Source organism: Hyperoodon ampullatus, assembly GCF_949752795.1.
Source record: "Hyperoodon ampullatus genome assembly, chromosome: 19".
Lineage (NCBI taxonomy): Eukaryota > Metazoa > Chordata > Mammalia > Artiodactyla > Ziphiidae > Hyperoodon > Hyperoodon ampullatus.
In genome coordinates this window covers 13366478-13388578 of record NC_136932.1, presented here as the reverse complement: position 1 = coordinate 13388578, position 22101 = coordinate 13366478, and the positions used below count along the sequence as shown (strand labels likewise).

The following is a 22101-nucleotide window of genomic DNA, read 5'->3' as shown; positions in this document are numbered from 1 at the left end:
GTCCATTTCTTCCAGGTTGTCCATTTTATTGGCATAGAGTTGCTTGTAGTAGTCTCTTAGGATGCTTTGTATTTCTGTGGTGTCCATTGTAACTTCTCTTTTTTCATTTCTAATTTTATTGATTTGAGTCCTCTCCCTTTTTTTCTTGATGAGTCTGGCTAAGGCTTTATCAATTTTGTTTATCTTCTCAAAGAACCAGCTTTTAGTTTTATTGGTCTTTGTTATTGTTTTCTTTTTTTTTTTTTTTTGCTGTACGTGGGCCTCTCACTGTTGTGGCCTCTCCCATCGCGGAGCACAGGCTCCGGACGCGCAGGCCCAACGGCCATGGCTCACGGGCCCAACCGCTCCGCGGCATGTGGGATCCTCCCAGACCGGGGCACGAACCCGTGTCCCCTGCATCAGCAGGCGGACTCTCAACCACTGCGCCACCAGGGAAGCCCTGTTATTGTTTTCTTTGTTTCTATTTCATTTATTTCTGCTCTGATTGTTATGATTTCTTTCCTTCTACTAACTTTGGGTTTTGTTTGTTCTTCTTTCTCTTGTTCCTTTAGGTGTAAGGTTAGATTGTTTTTTTGAGATTTTTTTTGTTTCTTGAGGTAGGCTTGTGTTGCTATAAACTTCCCTCTTAGAACTGCTTTTGCTGCATCCCATAGGTTTTGGATTGTCGTGTTTTCATTGTAATTTGTCTCTAGGTATTTTTTGATTTCCTTTTTGATTTCTTCAGTGATCTCTTGGTTATTTAGTAACGTATTGTTTAGCCTCCATGTGTTTGTGTTTTTTACGTTTTTTCCCTTGTAATTGATTTCTAATCTCATAGCATCGTGGTCAGAAAAGATGCTTGATATAATTTCAATTTTCTTAAATTTACTGAGGCTTGATTTGTGACCCAAGATGTGATCTATCATGGAGAATGTTCCGTGTGCACTTGAGAAGAAAGTGTAATCTGCTGTTTTTGGATGGAATGTCCTATAAATATCAATTAAATCTGTCTGGTCTATTTTGTCATTTAAAGCTTGTGTTTCCTTATTAATTTTCTGTCTGGATGATCTGTCCTTTGGTGTAAGTGAGGTGTTAAGGTCCCCCACTGTTATTGTGTTACTGTCAATTTCCTCTTTTATAGCTGTTAGCAGTTGTAGCAGCTATATAGAGAATCCTTCATATACCTGAGTATTTGTTCAGAGTTTGGTCCCCGGTGAGTGATTCTGGGCCTAAAGTGATCGCAGACCCCTCCCTGCTTTGGGCCCCACTGCACCTGCTGACTCTGAGCTCTCCTTGGCTGTGCAGGTGGGCATTTATGACATGGCCTTCTCTGCCTGCTTAATTTGGAGCTGCCTTTCTCCCAGAAGTCTTTTTTTTTTTTTTGATGTGGACCATTTTTAAAGTCTTTATTGAATTTGTTACAATAATGCTTCTGTTTTATGTTTTGTTTTTTTTGGCCATGAGGCATATGGAATCTTAGCTCCCTGACCAGGGATCAAACCCACACCCCCTGCAATGGAAGGCAAAGTCGTAAACACTGGACCGCCAGGGAAGTCCCTCTCCCAGAAGTCTTTACAACCACTTTCTCCCTATTCTTGCAGCTGGTCAGGACTTCCTGTTTTGTGCAGCTATACTTTTATTTTACTGGGTGTTAGGAGCAGTGAGAGGCAGACGTGTGTGGACTCCTGTTTTGTCCAGTTTTGTACTCTTGCAAATAGCCCAACAAACATCCTTAACATACCTCTTTCCGCAATTTCCAGATATTTTGTTAGAGTAATTTTCAGGAGGTGGAAGTGGTGGGCTTTTGATACTTCAAATTCACCTTACGTTTCCATCTACAGTATATTGAAGTGTCCTTTTCTTTACATTGTTGCCAAGACTGGATTTGAATATTTGAAATCTTTACCAACATAAAGTTATCTATTAAAGGATGAAAAGGGATCATGTGCTTTTATTTTGCATTTTGTTGTTTCCTAGTGAGGGTGAATTTTTTTTTTAACATTTATTGTTACATTTGCACAGTATTTCTCCCTTTGTGAATTGTCCATTCATATCCATTCACTCGATGTTTTTACCTTGTTCTAAACAATTTTTAAATGAATCAGTTAATTTAATCATTACAGTAACCTTGTAATACCTGTGGAAGGTCATCATTATTATTATTTATTTATTTTTTTGCACACACAGTTTATTTATTTAAAAAAATTTTAAATTATTATTTATTTTTTAATTTTTCGGCTGTGTTGGGTCTTTGGTGCTGGTTGTGGTGAGCAGGGGCTACTCTTTATTGTGGTGCGCGGGCTTCTCATTGTGGTGGCTTCCCCTGTTGTGGAGCATGGGCTCTAGGCACACAGGCTTCAGTATTTGTGGCACGCAGGCTCAGTAGTTGTGGCTCGCGGGCTCAGTAGTAGTGGTTTGCAGGCTCTAGAACACAGGCTCAGTAGTTGTGGCCCACAGACTTAGTTGCTCCACAGCATGTGGGATCTTTCCAAAGCAGGGCTCGAACCCGTGTACCCGGCATTGGCAGGCGGATTCTTAACCGCTGTGCCACCAGGGAAGTCCTGGAAGGTCATTATTATTGACCACAGTTTACAGAGAAGAAAATGCAGCAGAGTTCTGAGAGGTTAACTTACCCAAGGACATACAGCTAGTTAGTGTTCCAGCCAAGATTTAAATGCAGACAGTCCACTCAGACCCTCAGATTGAAGATGATGAGAAATCTTCAAGTCCTCAAGGCTGTTTTAAACAAATGCTTTAAAAATCCTCTAAATTCTGGATTCTAGGATTCTTTGGGATCAGCCCTGTCTTCTTTCTTCCTGGGAAAGCTTGCAAGCCTCGTGAGTGGTAAGTGAAGGTTGGTGGGTACTAGGTGAGGGCCAGGTACAGGGAAAATGCATCTGATGTCAGAGACGTGAGCTTGGCAGTGCTGCAGGGGAAGGGCAGGGCGGTGGGCTCCCCAGGCCACCTTTTATGGTCGATCTTGGGTTCATGGCAGTCCGCATTAGGAATGCCCGTTGCTCAGGAGGTGAAAGGTGGTGTGACCCTCATCTCTCTAAGTCACAACCTTAGACCTGTGGCACTGCCTTTATTCTTGCCCGAAACCTGTCTTCATAGTGGATCACAAAATAGTAACACTTACTGTGAGTTGTTCAGAGTGATCTGAATGAGTTTTGAGAGTTTAATGTAAAGTGAACTGGAAAAGGTTCCTTTTAGAAAAAGGAAACAATAGTTGTGGATGCTGGTCCTGGACCTACTTCATGATGTTTGCTTTTTCCTTTTAATATTACATAGTATATTTTGTGTACTCAATTAAAAAATATATGTATATTGTCAAAACTATCAGTCTCTTCTTTTGTGTTTGGCCTTTGGTAGTTTGCTTTAGAAGTTTGTTTTTCGTATTCCTATTGTGAGCCTCATTTGTTGAATGGTCCAGCAGGCTACCCCCAACCCTAATGTGAAATGCCATTGTAAATGTGTGTTAAATACTCACATATATTGGCCTTTGTTTCTAGCCTTTCCGTTCTGTTCCCTTAATCTAGCTCTATGCTCTTTTATCCTTGTCGTTTTGGTTTGCATTAATTGCATTGTAATTTGTTTTGTCAGAAATCGACCTTCTTACTTTTCTCACTGTTGTCTTGCCCTTTCATTAATGCAGATGCACTTCAGAATTATTTTATCACCCCCCGGAAAATTCTTTTGAATTTCTGTTAAATCCACAAATTCATGTAGGGAGATACAACATCTTTACAAGATTGAATTTTCCTCTCTAAGAACATAATATTGTGTCTCTAAATTATTCACGTCTTTTGTGTCTCTCAGTAAAGTGTGGTAATTTTCTTTAGGTGATTCCTGGGAACATTTTTTTAGGTTTATTTCTAAGTATGTTTTTTATCTTTTATTGTGCTTGTGAAACTATCTGTTATGTTTTCTAACTGATTTTTGCTGGTGTACAGCGAAAATATACTTTGTATACTTATTTTGTAAATGGCAACACTGCCATGGAATATATGTATACACACATATTTTAAAAAATAACAGCTTTATTATGATATAATTTATATACCATAGGGAATTCCCTGGCGGTCCAGTGGTTAGGACTTAATGCTTTCACTTCAGTGGGCCTGGGTTCAATCCCTGGTCAGGGAACTAAAATCCTGCAAGCTTCACGGCACAGCAAAAAAAAAAAAAAAAAAAAAAAAAATTTTTTTTTACATACCATAGAGTTTACCCTTTTAAATGTATACTTCATTGTTTTTTAGTATATCACAGAGTTGTGCATCCATCACCTCTAATTCCTGACCATTTTCATCACTCTAAAAAGAAACTCATACTCATCATCAGCGGTCACTTTCTATTCCCTCTCAGTCCAGTCCCTGGTAACGACGATCTGTCTCTGTGGATTTGTGTATTCTGTGCATTTCATATAGTGGAATCAGGCAATATATGGTCTTTTGTGACTAGTGTCTTTAACTCAGCATAATGTTTTCAAGGTTTAGTGTGTAATGGAATACTTCACTACTTTTTCAGTTTCTTTTGAGTTTTCTAAAACGGTAAATAATTATATGGTTTTAAAATAATGTTAACTTGATCTCTTGATTCACGGTATACCTTTTCATTCTTCCTTTAAAATTTTTTTTTTTTTTTTTGCGGTACGCGGGCCTCTCACTGTTGTGGCCTCTCCTGTTGCGGAGCACAGGCTCCGGACGCGCAGGCTCAGTGGCCATGGCTCACGGGCCCAGCCGCTCCGCGGCATGTGGGGTCTTCCCGGACTGGGGCACGAACCCGCGTCCCCTGCATCGGCAGGCGGACTCTCAACCACTGCGCCACCAGGGAAGCCCTAAAATTTTTTTGAGTTAACTTTATTGAGATATAATTTACATACAATAAAACACACCCATTTTAAGTATCCAGTTTGAGCTTTGACAGATGTATGCACCTTCCCTACTATTAAGGTGTAAAAAATTTCCAGCACCCCAAGAAGGCAGTTCATGTCGCTTTGCAGTCAAGACCCCACCCTGGCCCTGGGCAACCAGTCTTCTACTTACTCTTTGGTTTCTTCTGTTGAAATAGTATTTCTGAGACTCATCCGTGTTGTTGCATGTGTACCAGCAGTTTGTTCCTTTTCTGTTGAACCATACTTTATTCTTCCACCTGTTGATGGACTGTTGGGTTGTTTCCAGCTTTGGGCTGTTACTAGTGCTGCTATGAACATTCACAGACAATTCTTTGGGTGGATGTATGTTTTCATTTCTGTGTAAGAGTGGAATTGCTGGGTGTATAGTAAAGGTAGGTTTTATGATAAACTGCCAACATGCCATGTTTTCGTAAAGGTTGTACCATTTTACATTGCCAGCAGCAATCTGTGAGAATTCCAGTTGCCCTGCATCCTCATCAGCACTTAGTATTGTCAGTCTTCCTGATTTTAGTCATTTTAGTGGGTGTGTAGTGGTATCTCATTGTAGTTTTACTCTGCATTTCCTAGGTGCAAATTGCAACCTTTTACAGTTATTAAGACTTGCAGCCCAGCATATGGGTCTGTTTTGTTCAGAATTCCATGTGACTTGAGAAGAATGTCTTTCTGCTTTTGGTTGGAGTGCTCTATAAATGTCGTTTAAATAAGGTGGTCAGTAGTGTTATTTGGGTCTTTTATGTCCTTACTGATTTTCTTTTCAGTTGTTCTATCAATTCTTGGGAAAGGAGTATTGAAACCTTCAGCTCTATAGATTTGTCTCTTCCTCCTTTCAGTTCTCTCAGTTTTTGCTTTATCTTGAAGTTCTTTAATTTCATGTATGTTCTTGTAGGATGGTTAAGTCTTCATGATGAATTGATCCTTATATCATTATAAAATGTCTTCTTTGGGAATTCCCTTGCTGTCCAGTGGTTAGGATTCTGCGCTTCCACTGCAGGGCACCCGGGTTCAATCCCTGGTCAGGGAACTAAGATCCCCAAAACTGAGTGGCACAGCCAAAAAAAAAAAAAAGTTCTTTTTATCTCTGTAATAGTCCTTGTTCTGAAGTCTATTTTGTCTGATATTGATGTGGCCTCTCCAGATTCCTTATAGTTAGTGATTGCTTGGTGTATCTTTCTTCTCCCTTTTACTTTTTTTAAAAAATAAATTTATTTATTTTTGGCTGCGTGGGGTCTTCGTTGCTATGTGCGGGCTTTCTCTAGTTGTGGCGAGCGGGGTCTGCTCTTTGTTGCGGTGCGTGGGCTTCTTATTGCAGTGGCTTTTCTTGTTACGGAGCACGGGCTCTAGGCGTGGAGGCTTCAGTAGCTGTGACACGTGGGCTCAGTAGTTGTGGCTCGTGGGCTCTAGAGCACAGGCTCAGTAGTTGTGGCACACGGGCTTAGTTGCTCCGCGGCATGTGGATCTTCCCGGACCAGGGCTTGAACCTGTGACCTCTGCATTGGCAGGTGGATTCTTAACCACTGTGCCACCAGGGAAGTCCATCCCTTTTACATTTAACTAGCTACATTTTTATTTTTAAATGTAGGGAAGTTGGGTCTTCCTATTTTTAAAATTCAATTTGGTAATCCTTGCCTTTTAACTGTAGTGTTTAGGTCATTTAATGTAGCTCTCAATTCTTGCTCTTTGCTTAGTTAGTATTTGTCCCATCTATGTTTTGTTTCTTCTTTACTCTTTGCCTACCTTCTTTTGTATTAATTTAGCATTTTTTGGTATTTGATTTTGTTTCCACTGTCATCTCATTAGCTGTTCCTTTGTTTTATATTTTTAGTGATCGCTCTAGGATTTACAATATGTGTCCTCAATATGTATCACAGTCTACCTTCACATGATGTCACCCTGTTTCGTGTATAACGTGAGAGCCTCATAGCAGGACTCCCATCTCCCGCCAATTTGTCATACATCTTGCCTCTGTGTATGTTGTAACCTTACAGTGTATTGTTTTTACTTTAAATACAGTTGTTTTTCCAAGGAAATTTAAAAATGAGAAAAAAGTCTTGAATATTTATCCATGTTTTACTATTTCCACTTTTATTCTTTGCTTTCTGTAGATTGTAGTTTTCTGTCTGGTAGTTATTTTCTGCTTGAAGAATTTACTTTAACATTTCTTCTAGTGTAAATCTACTGTGTTGAATTCTTTCAGCTTTTGTTTGATAGTTTGCTTCACTTGCATTTTTTAAAAAAAATTATGCTGTGCCAGTTCTTAGTTGTGGCATGTGGGATCTTTTTTTTTTTTTTAAGTTGTGGCACATGGACTTCTTAGTTGTGGCATGCGGGGTCTTTAGTTGAGGCATGCAAACTCTTAGCTGCAGCATGTAGGATCTTGTTTCCTGACCAGGAATCAAACCTGGACCCCCTGCAATGGGAGCACGGAGTCTTACCCACTGGACCACCAGGGAAGTCCCTTCACTTGCATTTTTTTTTTCACTTGCATTTTTGAAAGATATATTGCTGGTCATAGAATTCTAGGTTGACAGTTTTTTTCTTTCTGCATTTTAAACAATATGGCTTGATTGGTTCTGATTGGTTCTTTTTTTTTCAATATTTATTTATTTGGCTGTGTCAGGTCTTAGTTGTGGCACGCGAGATCTTCGTTGCGGCATGTGGGATCTTTTGTTGCCACACATGGGCTTCTCTCTAGTTGTGGCGCATGGGATCTCTAGTTGTGGCATGCAGGCTTAGTTGCCCTGTGGCACGTGGAATCTTAGTTCCACAACCAGGGATTGAACCCGCATCCCCTGCATTGGAAGGTAGATTGTTAACCATGGGACCACCAGGGAAGTCCCGGGAAGTCTGTCTTTATTCATCTCTATTCCTCTGTGAAGTGTGTGCTTTTTTTCTCTGGCCGCTTTTAGAATTTTCTTTTTACTGCTGGTTTTCAACAATTTGATTATGACATGCCATGGTGTGGTTTTTTTCCTTTTTATCCTGCTTCGAGTTTGCTGAAACTTTTGGATTGATAGGTTTATAGTTTTTATCAGATTTGAAAATTTTTTGCCTCTTATTTCTTGAGGTATTTCTTTTGCCTTTGCCTCCATTCTCTCCCCTTGGACTCCAGTCACACATCTGCGGATACACTTGATACTGTGGCAGTGTTGCTGAGGCTGTTTAGTTGTTTACTTCCTTTTTCCCCTTATGGTAGAAGTTTTTATTACTGTGTCTTCAAGTTCTCTGATCTTTTCTTCTGCAGAGTCTAATCTGCTATTAATCCCATTTAATTTTTCATTTTGGATCTTATTTTCCAGCTCTTGAAGTTGTTTGTTTTTTAAATATCTTCTGTTTTTTAAATATCTTCTGTTTTTTAAATATCTATCTTAGTTGCATGCTGCAACTAAGAAGTCCACGTGCTGTATATTGTTCATGTTTTCTTTTATATCCTTGAGGATATTTTGTAGTATTTAAAGTTTATATCTAGTGATTATATCATCTTTGTCATTTCTGGTCATTTTTTTTTTATAAATTTATTATTTTTTTTACTTATTTTCTTGGCTGCGTTGGGTCTTCTTTGCTGCATGCAGGCTTTCTTTAGTTGCGGCTAGTGGGGGCTACTCTTTGTTGCGGTGAGCAGGCTTCTCATTGGGGTGGCTTCTCTTGTTGTGGAGCATGGGCTTCAGTAGTTGTGGCATGTGGGTTCAGTAGTTGTGGCTCATGGGCTCTAGAGCACAGGCTCAGTAGTTGTGGCACACAGGCTTTGTTGCTCCGTGGCATGTGGGATCTTCCTGGGCCAGGGATTGAACCCATGTCCCCTGCATCGGCAGGTGGATTCTCAACCACTGTGCCACCAGGGAAGTCCCTGGTCATTTCTGTTGACTGATTTTCCTTCTTTTAGGGGTCACAGCAGTTTTAGTTATATGTCTAGTAAATTTTTAGTGGATCATGGACATTGTGATTGTTATGTTGTTGGGTTTAAGTTTTTTGTCTTTAAAGTGTTGAAGTTTGGCAAGACAGTTTAGTTAATTGTTTATCTTGTATATCCTTTAAGGTTTGTTAGGGCAGGTATAGCTTTTTCTCTTGTTTTTCTCTAATTTAGCGTTACTACTAAGGAGAGACATTTCTGGAATGTCTGCTGGTTGCTCTGGGTGCTCAACAAGGACTCTGCACTCTGGCCTTGTGGAATTTGAATGCCAGCTCTATATGAGCTATGGGAACTCTGCCTTAGTGCTTCCTGGCAGTTCTTACCCAGCCTAGTGGACTAACCACCATGCCTGTGAAGATTCACCCAAAGATTTGAGGGGACCTCTGCAGACTTCCAGAGCTCATTCTCTGCTTAGCTTCCTCTGGCATGCTGCCCTGCAAATTTCAGCTGACTCAGCCTCCTGGAACTCCAGTCTTTGCTATGCTTGAGTCCCCCTCTCTGCACTGGGTTCTAAAAATTACTTTCTGGTGGACGGCCTGAGTGGCTGTAGATTGCAATTGGTTTGTTTCCATGTGCTGCCTGTTGTTCCAGTGTCTGAAAATATAATTGTCCTGTTCTCTAATTGTTGTTGGTGGTAAGGTAGTTCCATATCAATTATTCCTGTATAACTGGAAGTGGAAATCCTTTTTCTTCTGTCTTATTACATTGGTTAGAACCAGATTGTTACTAGGTCATAGTAGTTGTAGAGGTATTTTCTGTAAAGCATGGTATTAGATATTGATTTGATACAGAATAATCATAAAAAATAAGAATATTTTCCTTACATTTTAAAAGCAGGAATGAATGTTGTATTAACTCTAATGCCCTTTTAGAAACTGTGAAGATGAAAGTTTTTTTTTCTTTTGCTCTATTGATACTTGGATTATATAGATTTACTAATATTAAACCATTCTTATATTTCTAAATAGCCCTTTTTTCTTTTGGCATTTTGTTTTAATGTCATGTTGATGTTTAACAGGAGATATTTTATATATGTTTTTCCCTAGAATGGATGATGAACTTGTTGTTGGAATTTGTGCGAGATAAGAAATCTCCGGCTGACCTCGTACATCTGGCTTTTAAATTTCTTTACATCATCACCAAGGTAATATTTACATAGCACTTTGTAGTTGACAGAACACTTTCTGAATATACTCGGTCCAGAAGTACCTTCCAAAATGGTATCTCTCAGGAAAGATTGTTCTCATACAGAAGTTGTGGGTTTCATGCTTTCTCTTTTTACCATGTGCTGGAGATCAGATGTTAGTGATCCAGGGGACCCTTTGGCTGAAACAGTGCTTTTCAGCATTGTTTTCTGCGTCTTGTATTTGAATGGATCAAGCACCAGCTAGCCAGAAAGGGGCGGAGAGGATATATATACATACATACGTATATATATGTGAGTAACTGAGAAAAGTTTCTTACGAGGAAAAAGCAAATAAACTTGGAAGTGGAAGTGCTTCTCAGATGTGGATGTGCAGATGGCTTTTCAGGGATCTTGTTATGATGCAGATTCTGAGTAAGTGGGTCTGTGGTGATGCCTGATATTCTGCATTCTTACAGGCTCCCAGGTGATGTGTGTGCTGGCCCATATGTACCATGGGAGAGACTTGGCCATCTCGGCTGGGGTTTTGCTTCTGTGGGGCCTGCTGTGTGGTGGAGGGAGGCCTGTGTGCACACTCCTTGCCCTCAGTTAGTCGAATGCAGGGTCTCTCCTGAAGGTGTAGTGCCACCGCATTTCATGGAAGCCTTAATGAATTTGGGACCTTTTGGGTTCCCGAGGACTTATTCCTTATAATCAAGGTAGAAGCAAAACTTGTTAGTTTGTAACGTAGCTATATTTCTGATGAACCAAGATTGGTTGGTCAAATTGGGACAACATATTTATGAAATGATTTAAGAAGTAAAGGTAACTTTCTTATTGTTTAGTCTTACTAAGTTATATCACTGTAATGTGATGTAATTTTCTTTGATCATTGGGTGGCATAGGTGGTGATTTTTGGTAATAGAGAAAAAAATAATTTTGCTACTTTATTTTCTAATTATATAATAATTCAGTGTCTTTATTTGATAGGTTCGAGGATATAAAACATTTCTTCGTTTATTTCCACACGAAGTAGCTGATGTGCACCCTGTTTTAGATATGTTTACAGATCAGAATCCTAAAGATCATGAAGTGAGTGTCCCTTTCCTCCTCCTCTTCATTTCCTGTCCCCCCGACTTATTCCCTGGTTTTCCCTGCTCCTGCACTGGCAGCTTCCTTTCCTGTTTCCTTCAGTTTTATCTTGTACTATTTTGTGTCATTCCCTCTCTTTTCATTTATTCCTTTGGCTTTCTCTTTTTATGTATGTTACTTTAAATTATCTTATTTTAAAAAATGCCCTTTATAAAGAAAACAATAAACCTCCATACAGTGTGATGATAACTATATCATCATCCACATTTTTTAACTTAAAATAGAACTATGTTGGGGGTCCCCAAGACCACCCCAAGTCCAGTGATTTCCTAGGATCACTACAAGAATTGGCATGTAGTCATCCTTATGGCTATGATTTACTACAGCAAAATCAGCAGAGGGAGAAGGCACATGGGGCAAAGTCCAGAGGAAACCAGGAGTGAGCTTCTGGAGTCGTCTCCTCGTTGGGTCATGCAAGGCACTTGTGATTCTGCAGCACCAAGTTGTGAGAACATGTGTGAGGTGTTGTCCACCAGGAAGGTCGTAGGGGCCGGCACACAATTTCTGTGCGGGCTGGTCATGTGGGTGCTCCACCAGGCACATACTAAAACCCAGAAGGAAAGCAGGTGTTCAGCATAAGCCACATGGTTTGTACAAACGGCCTGGGCACAGAGTGACTCTCATCAGTTAGGGGATGGTGGGAGCGTTCCCGAAAACCAGGTTCCCAGATGCCCGCCAGTGGCCGACCTTGCAGTCCGGCGTGCTGGGGAGCGCTCTTGGGCACAGGACGCATTCCCAAGGGCACGCAGGTTGTAACTGCAAACTCAGGGAATTGTCTTGCTGTGCCTGTGCCCTGCTCTCCTCTGCTTCTCATGCCTCTGATGGGGAGTCCGAGACCAAAGCAGAATCTTGTTTTATTGACTCCTCTGTGACTGGAAGTTGATAATTTTTTCTTTATTCTTAAGTCTTACGTTTTTTTAATCTTTTTCTCTGTTTTCCATTTTCTTGAAAAGCTGATTGCACGCTGAAGGGTGCCAGTGATGAGAAGCCATTAGACTGACATGTTATGATTTTTCTTTGTTCCTTTTGCTGTTTGTCTTGGCTGGAGGCCCCAGGGCACGTGGTGGGGTGCGGTGCTCTGCAGCCTGGCTCCGAGGCCTGGCGTTTGGAGGCCTGGGTGGGCGCTGAGCGGGAGGGGGTAGCAGGACTGCATGGATGCCCTTGCACAGGAGTCATGTTGCTTTGATTTCGCCCTGTAGACCTGGGAGACCCGCTACATTCTCCTCCTGTGGCTCTCCGTGACCTGCCTGATCCCGTTTGATTTCTCACGCCTTGACGGCAACCTCCACAATCAGCCTGGGCAAGAGCGAGTGTCCACCATGGATCGTATCCTCCAGATAGCAGAGGTGAGTGGCTGTGAAGTAATGAGCCGCTGACCAGTGTCCTCTCTCTTGCCATTAGGGCTTAATTAGGTACACTTGTGACATTTGTTTATTTCTTCAGCCATTGTTACTCTTTTTCAGTGAAGTGAAATTCCATTTCATAACTTACCATGAAACTGATAATTCCTGAAGGGGTCAGGATGAATTACTTTAGCAAATCTCATTTCTCTGTAGATAGGGCAGATACTCTTTTTTTTTTTTGGCGGTACACGGGCCTCTCACCACTGTGGCCTCTCCTGCCGCGGAGCATAGGCTCCAGACGTGCAAGCTCAGCGTCCAGGTCTCACAGGCCCAGCCGCTCTGTGGCATGTGGGATCCTCCTGGACTGGGGCACGAACCCGCGTCCCCGGCATCGGCAGGCGGACTCCCAACCACTGCGCCACCAGGGAAGCCCAGTGCAGATACTCTGATGATAGCTTAGAAGAGGTTTCAGGGGGTAATGGTAAGACAAATTAAAGGTCCATTTAAAATCTAATTTTTAATTTAATTATTAACATTACATAAATAATACATGATCATTGTAGGAAAATCAGAAAATAAAAAGAAGCAGGAAAAATATTAAGGTGAAATCTCTCAAATACCAAGAGATAGCACTTTCATTTTTTTTCAGACTTCTCCTGATACAAATGTTATGTGTGTAGACATAGATTACTGTATTATCTTTTGCTGTGGAAAATATTACCCTGAACTTGAGTGGTTTAACACAGCACACATTCATCATCTCACAGTTTCTGTGGGTCAGGAATCTGGCTGTGGCTTCGCTGGGCCCTGTCCTTCGAGCTCTCCCCAGGCTGCATGCAGAGCTCACCTGGGGGCAGGTCGCTTCCAAGCTCTCATGGTCATCACAAGAGTCAGATCTCGAGGGTGTTGGCCAAGGGCTTCAGTGCTTTGCTGGCTGTTTGCCACTCAGAACCCACCCTGCCCCCCCCCAACGATGGCAGGTTATTCTGTGAAAGCCAGCAAGGGGCAGGGGCTGTAGCAAGATGCATGTCACACTCATGTGTGACCCAATCATGGAAATGACATCCCACCCCTGCCGAATTCTCTTGGTTGGAAGCAAGTCAGCGTGTCCTCCAACCACATGGGAGGGATTACACGGGACGTGGGCACTGGTGGGCAGGACCAGGGCCCATCTTAGAGCCTGACCCTGACACTTACTTATACTAAGCTTCTTTGAGCACCTGCTGTGTGCCAGACACTGTTCTTAAGGCTTTTCATACATTAACTCCTTTCGTCCTACTTAATGAGGCAGTTCACTGTTTTTATCCTCATTTTACTGAAGAGGCAACAGGTGTAAAAATAAGTGACTTAGCCAGCTCACTTTCTCACATGTGGTGGATATAAATTTGAACCTAGGGATTTGGCTCCCTGCCTGTTCTTCACAGTGCTCCACGCGGCCCCTGTGTACTACGGCCCCTGGTGTCCTGCTGTTCTGGGACCTGCTTTTCCCCTGAGCAGGACTGTCTGAATGTCTTGTGTCAGTAAGTAGACGTCTCCCTCAGAGTCTTTTCTTTTCTTTTTTTTTTTTTGCGGTACGCGGGCCTCTCACTGTTGTGGCCTCTCCCGTTGCGGAGCACAGGCTCCGGACGCGCAGGCTCAGCGGCCATGGTTCACGGGCCCAGCCGCTCCGCGGCATGTGGGATCTTCCCGGACTGGGTCACGAACCTGTGTCCCCTGCATCGGCAGGTGGACTCTCAACCACTGCGCCACCAGGGAAGCCCTCCCTCAGAGTCTTTAAGGGAAAAGGTGCTCCACTGTATCTTCATTTCTAAAATAGTCTTTTCTAGATAGGTGGTTTGTTTCTAGCTGTGTTCCGTTAACCCTTTGAGTGCTTGTCTCCTAAGTGGGATTGCCTGGGGAGAGGACCTAATTTCTAACAATTTGTCCTCCAGAAAAAAGATCTTTTAAGTGTATCATTTGGAAAACAGTTGAGATGAGAAGTGGAAACCTCTTAAGGTGTAATTATTGCATTAAACTTTGGCCCTCCTGCGTCTGAGTGGGGCCTCCTAGCTGCTGTGAATGCCAGAGTGCTGGTGGGTTCCAGGAGTGTTCTGTGCACACTCTGGGTAACAACATACACTCTTCATTTTTCTGCTGCTTTTGAAAATGTGGGTTTCAAGGGGTGTAGCCACACGCTGTATGAGGATTGGGCACTTCTCTGAGGGTGAGCACACACGTGGCAGCTGCAGCCCTGAGCTCACGTTATGAGTGGTTCGTGCAGCTTTGCAATCTGGCCTCTGTCTGTGAGCCTGGGCTCTTGTGGAGCTGCTGAGTGTGGGACCAGGTGGCTGAGTGGGTCCCTGAGGTCTACGTCGTGTGCTTAATGGTGCCTGTCCTTTACGCTTCCTTGTAGTCCTACCTGGTCGTCAGCGACAAGGCCCAAGACGCAGCTGCTGTCCTCGTGTCCAAGTAAGTGCTTTCTGAGAAGGTTTACTGTCTGTGTTACTGTGTGTGTCTGTTGTTATTAGAGAGGATGCTGGGATGATAAGCTTGGGGAAGTCTTTGCTGTCCTGAGGACTCTGCTGCTTTCCTTGAGGGAACCCAACGCTGTTTGGGTGCAGGAAACCTCTGAACCTGATGTAATCACTGACAGTGCTGGTTAGGGGCTCAGGGTCACCTAACGCTGGGTTAGGAGCTCGTGGGCCAGTCAAGGGAGTGCAGATTTAGAACAGGTGTAGCAGTTTTGCCGGGGCCAGGCCTCCCCTCTGGGGGGGTGGGGGGGTGGCAGTTAGAAGAGCCTTTGAAAGTCACTTAGAAAGCAGTCCACACCATGGTTTGTGGAGATCATGGGCCGTGATTGCGTCATTGTGGCTTGGGATGAAAATCCCCAAACATCCCGTGTTAACTAAAAACAACAGGCTGTGCCTGAAACAGGCAAAGATGGGTTTATCTGATGAGCTGGGTAAGATGACCCAGGCAGCAGGGCCTGGAGTCTCCAAAAAAGTTCCAAAGACACGTGAAAGCTGAGTAGACTTGTTTCATGAAATGTGAGAATGGAAGAAAGCAATTTTTCTAAATTAATCTTCTTCATGACATGTGATTTAAAGTATGTATATAGCATAAACGAGTTAGAAAATTTGGCTTTTTTCCCCCTCTACATTTGTGAAAGTTAAAAATTGGCTCTAAAAGCTCTTGGATGTTTTGGTCGGGAAAACAGGGCAATGCCTCCTTCAGGGTCACCTTGTCTTAAGTGTGTAGCCGTGACCTTGCACAAGGTGGGAAGAGACATGCTTGATTTATGGGGCAGTTGGGGGCATTGGTGAGGTATTTGTGAAAGTACTGGCTAAACCAGAGGGCAGAGCCTAAATGCAAGAAGCTGATTTTAGGAGTGAGGAAGGAAACACCTGAGCTCGCCTGTGATGCTTACCCTGGGGGAGGAGAAGCTCACTGACAGAGGCTTCTCATGGTTTTGACAAGGAATGAAAAAGCGTGGCTTTCTTTCTAACTGTGAAAGTAATCATGTGTGTTCAGGAAAATAAAGAAAAGTAAAAAAGCACAAAATAAAACTCACATGTACTATCATCCCCAGAGATGTAACTGCTCTGTCCTTTGTCCCCCACTGCCCATGGGCATGTTGGTCTGTGGCCCGTGGGTACACTTGCAGGGTTGTTCCAGGTGCCGGCAGGCAGCCCTGGAGCTTTGGTCAGTCTTCCAGATGCAATTATGGTGTGATCTCTTCTTCCTCCAACCCCCCTGTACATGTGGACTTTTTGTTAGTAAAATTAGCGCCGCCTGGGACACTCTACATGAAACTTTGTACTGTTCTGATCAGCTGTATTTTCTCCTTCCAGTTTTTTTTTTTTTTTTTTGTATTTATTTATTTTTGGCTGCGTTGAGTCTTCGTTGCTGCGTGCGGGCTTTTCTCTAGTTTTGCGGCGAGCAGGGGCTACTCTTTGTTGAGGTGCGTGGGCTTCTTATTGTGGTGGCTTCTCTTGCTGCAGAGCATGGGCTCTAGGCCTGTGGGCTTCAGTAGTTGTGGTGCACGGGCTCAGTAGTTGTGGCACACGGGTTTAGTTGCTCCACGGCATGTGGGATCTTCCCAGACCAGGGCTCGAACCCGTGTCCCCTGCATTGGCAGGTGGATTCTTAACCACTGTGTCACCAGGGAAGTCCCCCTTCCAGTTTTATTGAGATATAATGGACATACAGCACTGTACAAGTTTAAGGTGTACAGCATGATGATTTGACTTACATACATCATAAGATGATTCTCACAGTAGGCTTAGTGAACATCCATCATCTCTCATACAGATACAAAATTAAAGATACAGAAAAATACTTTTTCCCTTGGGATGACAACCCTTAGGATTTACTCTCCTTTTTTTAAATTGGATGAAAGATTCTTTAAATTTTAAACTGCTTTACAATTTTCAAAAGTTTCACACACATGATTTCATATAATCTCATAAGAATCCCTTTTCCCCATAGCCCTTTATTGCCTCTCCCCCCAGGATTTACTCTCAGCAGCTTTCATGGATAACATACAGCAGTGTTCATTATATTTATCATGGTGTACGTTACAGACCTAGTACCTATTTACCTTACAGCTGGAAATTGGTACCTTTTTGACTGCCTTCCTCCAGTTCCCCTTTCCCCACCCCTGCCTCTGGTAACCACAAGTCTGATCTCCTTTTGTATGAGTTTGTTTGATTTCTGATTGGTTCTTAGGGATGAATTCCTAGAAGTGGAATGAACATTCTAGGGGTTTTAAATGCAGCTACTGGAAGGGTTGAGCCAGTCGGAAGTCTCCCTTTCCCCATATTTAGCAACACTGCGTGTGATCTTACAAATGTTTACTAAATTTGTTAAATGAAACATATCTTTATTGTTTATTATCTTTTATTACCAGCAGTACTGACGGTTTGGTAGAGTTCTGCTGCGCTTGACCTGGTGGAGTATTGCACCTGTGGGTGGGGGAGGTGAAACCCTAAACCCTTCTTCCCTCCCTGGTGTCCTCCAGAAAGGTGGCAGCTGGAGACCCTCGCTGCCTGTCCATGGCTGGCGGGATGCTCCCCCGCCATCTAGTGGTTGGACGAGCAAGTGTTCGTGAGGTTGAGGCCCGTTTTCCACCCAGCTCCTGCCGGTTTGCCAGGTTGTAGGTGCAGCCAGTTTTCCTCACTTCTAGAGAGGGCTGATGCCCTCAGGTCCTAGAGCTGCTCTGAGTAACCCACCTCACGGGCGGGTTCTGACTCGCATATTTCTGTCTTTTTTGGTGGGTTGTAAACAGTGAGGCCCTGGGTGTGAAGGGTGGTCACATGTGGCCTTTGTCCCCACTGGCATCTGTTTTCTGATATTTCACGAGGGAGCTGCCTGTCTTACCCTCTCTGCCGTCAGCTTTTTTTTTTTTTTTTTTTGCAGTAAGCGGGCCTCTCACGGTTGTGGCCTCTCCCGTTGTGGAGCACAGGCTCTGGACGCGCAGTCTCAGCGGCCATGGTTCACGGGCCTAGCCGCTCCGAGGCATGTGGGATCTTCCTGGACTGGGGCACAAACCCATGTCCCCTGCATCGGCAGGCAGACTCTCAACCCCTGCGCCACCAGGGAAGCCCTGCCGTCAGCCTTGATTGCTTCCTCTTACCATGTGCAGTTCTGGAGCCGCACCTATTTCCTTTCATTAACTGGAACCTTTAAACATCAGCTGCATTTTCTGTAACTTTGATGTTACATTTACGCCAAGACGTGTGGATATAGGTGTTATTTTACAGAAACTCTTCAATGGAAAGATATGCCTTTATTCTTACTGATTACATTAATTTTAAAAAGATATTTTTAATCTAACTGTAAAATCAAGGTATGCTCCAAGTAGGAAAGTTGGAAATTTTGGAACATAGAAAATTAGGAAAACCCCACACGTTTATAATTATAATACACAATACATGCGTTGTATTTTTTTGGTGTTTTTCTGTGCTGTTATTGTATGGAGTTTGCACAGCACAATCTCTTTGAGTTAGCACCTGCTTTTTCACTTAATTTCACGTTACCGTTGATTAAATGGCTCCTTTAGATTCCACTGTTTTTAGTTACTCTGACCAGCTTTCTCACATCCTTCCTCTTATAAGCAATGATGTAATGACTAGCTTTGGTTGTAAACCTGTTTTGGTATTTGGGATTATTTTCTTAGGCTAGACCCTTAGAGGTGGACTTCTGAGTGACAAGACACAAGGACATTGTTGAGTCTGTACACCTGTCGCTGGGTGACTTTTTTTTTTTTTTTTTTTTTTTTGTGGTACGCGGGCCTCTCACTGCTGTGGCCTCTCCCGCTGCGGAGCACGGGCTCCGGACGCGCAGGCTCAGTGGCCATGGTTCACGGGCCCAGCCGCTCGGCAGCATGTGGGATCCTCCCGGACTGGGGCACGAACCCGTGTCCCCTGCATCGGCAGGCGGACTCCCAACCACTGCGCCACCAGGGAAGCCCGCTGGGTGACTCTTGGGAGCGTGTTTTCAGGACTTCTGCAATCATGGGCAGCCTCAAGAACAACCCTCTTCCCCCAGTTGGATTGTGCATTGTTTTGTTTATTACTAACATTTAGTTTGTATTTCACTGATCGCTGGTGAGCTTTAACACATGAGTCTTATTTCAGACATCGTATGTCCCGTGTAGTGACCTGATTTCTAATATCTGTGGGCTTCTTGGTGCTTTTTCTCCAGTAGTATGAGCTTTCTCTGTGAAAAATGTTAGCTAGAGAAGGGTGTGATACTTCCTCCAGTGCGTTGGTAGCCTTTTACTTTCTTCTTTGGACTAAAGTTTTAATTCTGATGTCAAAATAGTAACTTTTTTCCTTTTATTTATTTATTTATTTTTATTTTTATGCTTGAAGGCTTACCCTATTAAGAGATTTTACAAAGAATCATTTATATTTTTCTACCTTTTTATTATTTAATATAGAATTATTAATTCATTCGGAATTTCTTTTGGTATAGGATATATGATAGATTTTTTTCCTTCTTACAGGTAACTAAATTCTATCACCATTTTGTGAATATTTAACTTTTCCATTAATTAATTTAAAAACACACACAAAGCAAGTTCTTACACAAAATAGGGTTTGTCACTTCACCCGTACTGTTTCACTCTCAGACCAGATACTCTGTGGTAACAGTACTGACAAGGGTCCGGAGCAGCAATGTGTCCCACTGGTGTTTTGCCCTTTGTCCCTCTGGTAGGTCTAGTCCTGTAGTTAAGGTTTTGCTGATCACTCTTGTGGAGATTACCTTCCTGAGAGAAAGACAGTGGGGTCTCTAAACACCTGCACATGTTAGCTGAGTTCCACATTGAAAGTAGATGTAGTCTGTGATGTAACTTTTCCTAAAAGGGAAGCAAGTGTAGGATTCAGAGATCCTTCAGTTTGTGTAGAAGGGTCTCGTTCTGTGTGGTACATCTGTGGGATAAGTATTTTCTATTTTTGCTTATCTGTACTTTTGGACCTCTGCTGCGAACATAACATTTTCTTTTTTAGAGAGAAAAATAAAAAATATAAAATAACCTATTTGCTTAAATCTTTCAAAGGAGCCTTAGGTTTTTACTGTAATTTGGAAACTCACCTTGTGTGATTTTGCCCAGGAGTGGAAGTTGGCCGCCACAGGCTGCACACACAACATCAGCCTCATGCCTGCTGAGCAGATGAGTGGGTGGAGGAAGCAGGGTGCGTGGCCCCTGAGTGGCTGGTGCTGTGACTCACGTCTCCAAGTTGGGCTTTGGGTCCCAGCAGGGCTGCTTACCAGCCCTGTGGGCTGTTCTGTGCCTGTGAACTCGCCTGTCCTGAGGGCCACCCCACTGCAGGCGCTGTGCCTGCCCACATGCAGGGTGAGTGCCGGCCAGCTGTTGTCTTCAGGCTGAGGATCAGGTCACTGTGGGTGTGACCCTCATCCTGTGGCCCCCTCCAGAATCAAGGGGCTTTAAACAGGGCCAAGGACATTGAGATAGGGTATATATTACCAGTTATCCATTTTAGATGATCACTCTGAGGTGCAGATTTTATGAAATTCCTGGGCCCTCTTCTCAGACCCGCCGTAACACAACTTCTTGTCCGGTGGGGGTGGCATGTGAGTTCGCCATTGTAACCAGCATCCTGAAGTTTGGTAAATCCTCGGTGACCGAGTGTGTGGGTGTGTACCCTGATGGGGGTGGGCGAAGACAGTCGTGGCAGCTTTGTTTTACTGACACGGAGACCTTCTGTGTGGCCGCAGTGTAGTCCCTGCGCTGGCTGAGCATCTTCTCGCGCGGGGCGGCGGTGGCTGTTTTGAGGGAAGAGGGGCCTGTGGGGGCTTCTGGTCAGGACAGGAGGCTCCTGCAGGGGTGCAGAGGACAGAGCCAGGCATGTCGAGTGCCGCCCTCAGGGTAGTGCCACCTGGCGTGTTTCTGTGGTATTGGTGCCGAGTCCTCTCTGGGTGTGGTCTGTGGGGGCACCTAGGGGAGCGAGAGGTCCTCACAGGTCACCTCCCGCGATGCTGTCCCTACGCCTGCTGTCCTCCCCTCACTCAACTGTTTCCTTCTCATTGTTTGTCTGCTTCCTGTGTTTCTGCCCCAAGACTGCAAGCTCCCCCAGGAGGGCAGGGGCTCAGCCTGAGTCAGAGAGCTGGGGGATGGGTGTGTGCACTGGTTGGAGAGGAGTGAAGGGGGCCTGGGCTTCGGTGTGGGAGCCCGAGGGTGGCTGCCGGCCCAGACCAGTGTACAGGAGGGTGGGCGAGAGCCAGCACCCCGGGAGTGCAGCACTGAGCAGACGCCTGCGGTGGGGACGATGGGGCCGTGGACACAGCTGGAGCTCTGCATGGCGTGTGCAGCAGGCAGAGAGGACCGGGAAGGAGCCCCATGGCGGATGCAGAGAGGGAGGTCGCAGGTGGCAGCATGGGGTCCCAAGGTGAAGGGATACAGAGTTGGGCCGAGGAGTGGGCGTGGGTGGGCTCAGGTGAAAGTGGTCCCATGCTACACAGGGTCTCGGGATGAGGGGGCTCAGGAGGTGGGAAGCGGGGGGGTGGGGACTGTGTGAGACCCCAGGGAGGTGGTGGTGGGAATTGCCACCTGAGAGCCAGGGTCTAAGGTTGGAGAGTGGCAGTGGGCCAGGAAAGGGTGAGCTCTTGGCAGCTGGGGCCTCGGTCAAGCTGTCACCTACCTGTCTGTCCCCTTTTGGCAGGTTTGTCACGCGGCCCGACGTTAAGCTGAAGAAGATGGCGAGTTTCCTGGACTGGAGCCTATGCACTTTGGCCACCTCTTCCTTCCAGACCATCGAGGGGGTCATCGCCATGGACGGGATGCTGCAGGCCCTGGTAAGCACTGTCCCAGTGGTGTGGGGCGGTCAGCGGTCAGCTTGTGGGGCTGTCAGAACCCTGGGGACAAGCCCTGTTTACCTTGGTTTCGTGGAGAAGTGGTTGGAACACAGGAGGAGATGTTGAACCCCGACAGGACAGTGAACACGGTTTCTTTTCTCTGCTGCTTTGCACTGGGCCCTGTGACTGAGGGCTGGCCCTGCATTGTTAGCGATGGGCTTTCTGCTCTGGGGAAGGTGGTGGGCTGGTGGCCCTGCGCATCGCCGCCAGGGGGCACCAATGCCTGCAGAGCTGGAGCCAGCAGACAGGTAGGGGCGTGTCCTCCTCGAGCTTCCTGCTGCTCAGATGTGTTACAGAGAAAAATGATTGGAACCAGCTTGAA

General features: G+C 44.4%; 1 protein-coding gene across 1 annotated transcript in view; it reads left to right on the top strand.

Annotated features, from left to right (window-relative positions):
- TBCD (tubulin folding cofactor D) overlaps positions 1-22101 on the top strand; it is a gene marked incomplete at its 5' end in the record, with an annotated part of 177289 nt that overhangs the window by 6836 nt on the left and 148352 nt on the right. Inside the window, 5 exons of the mRNA XM_079724650.1 lie at positions 9848-9945; positions 10915-11016; positions 12276-12422; positions 14812-14867; positions 21587-21719. Of these exons, the coding sequence (XP_079580776.1) occupies positions 9848-9945; positions 10915-11016; positions 12276-12422; positions 14812-14867; positions 21587-21719 (536 nt within the window). The remainder of the gene's footprint in view (positions 1-9847; positions 9946-10914; positions 11017-12275; positions 12423-14811; positions 14868-21586; positions 21720-22101) is intronic.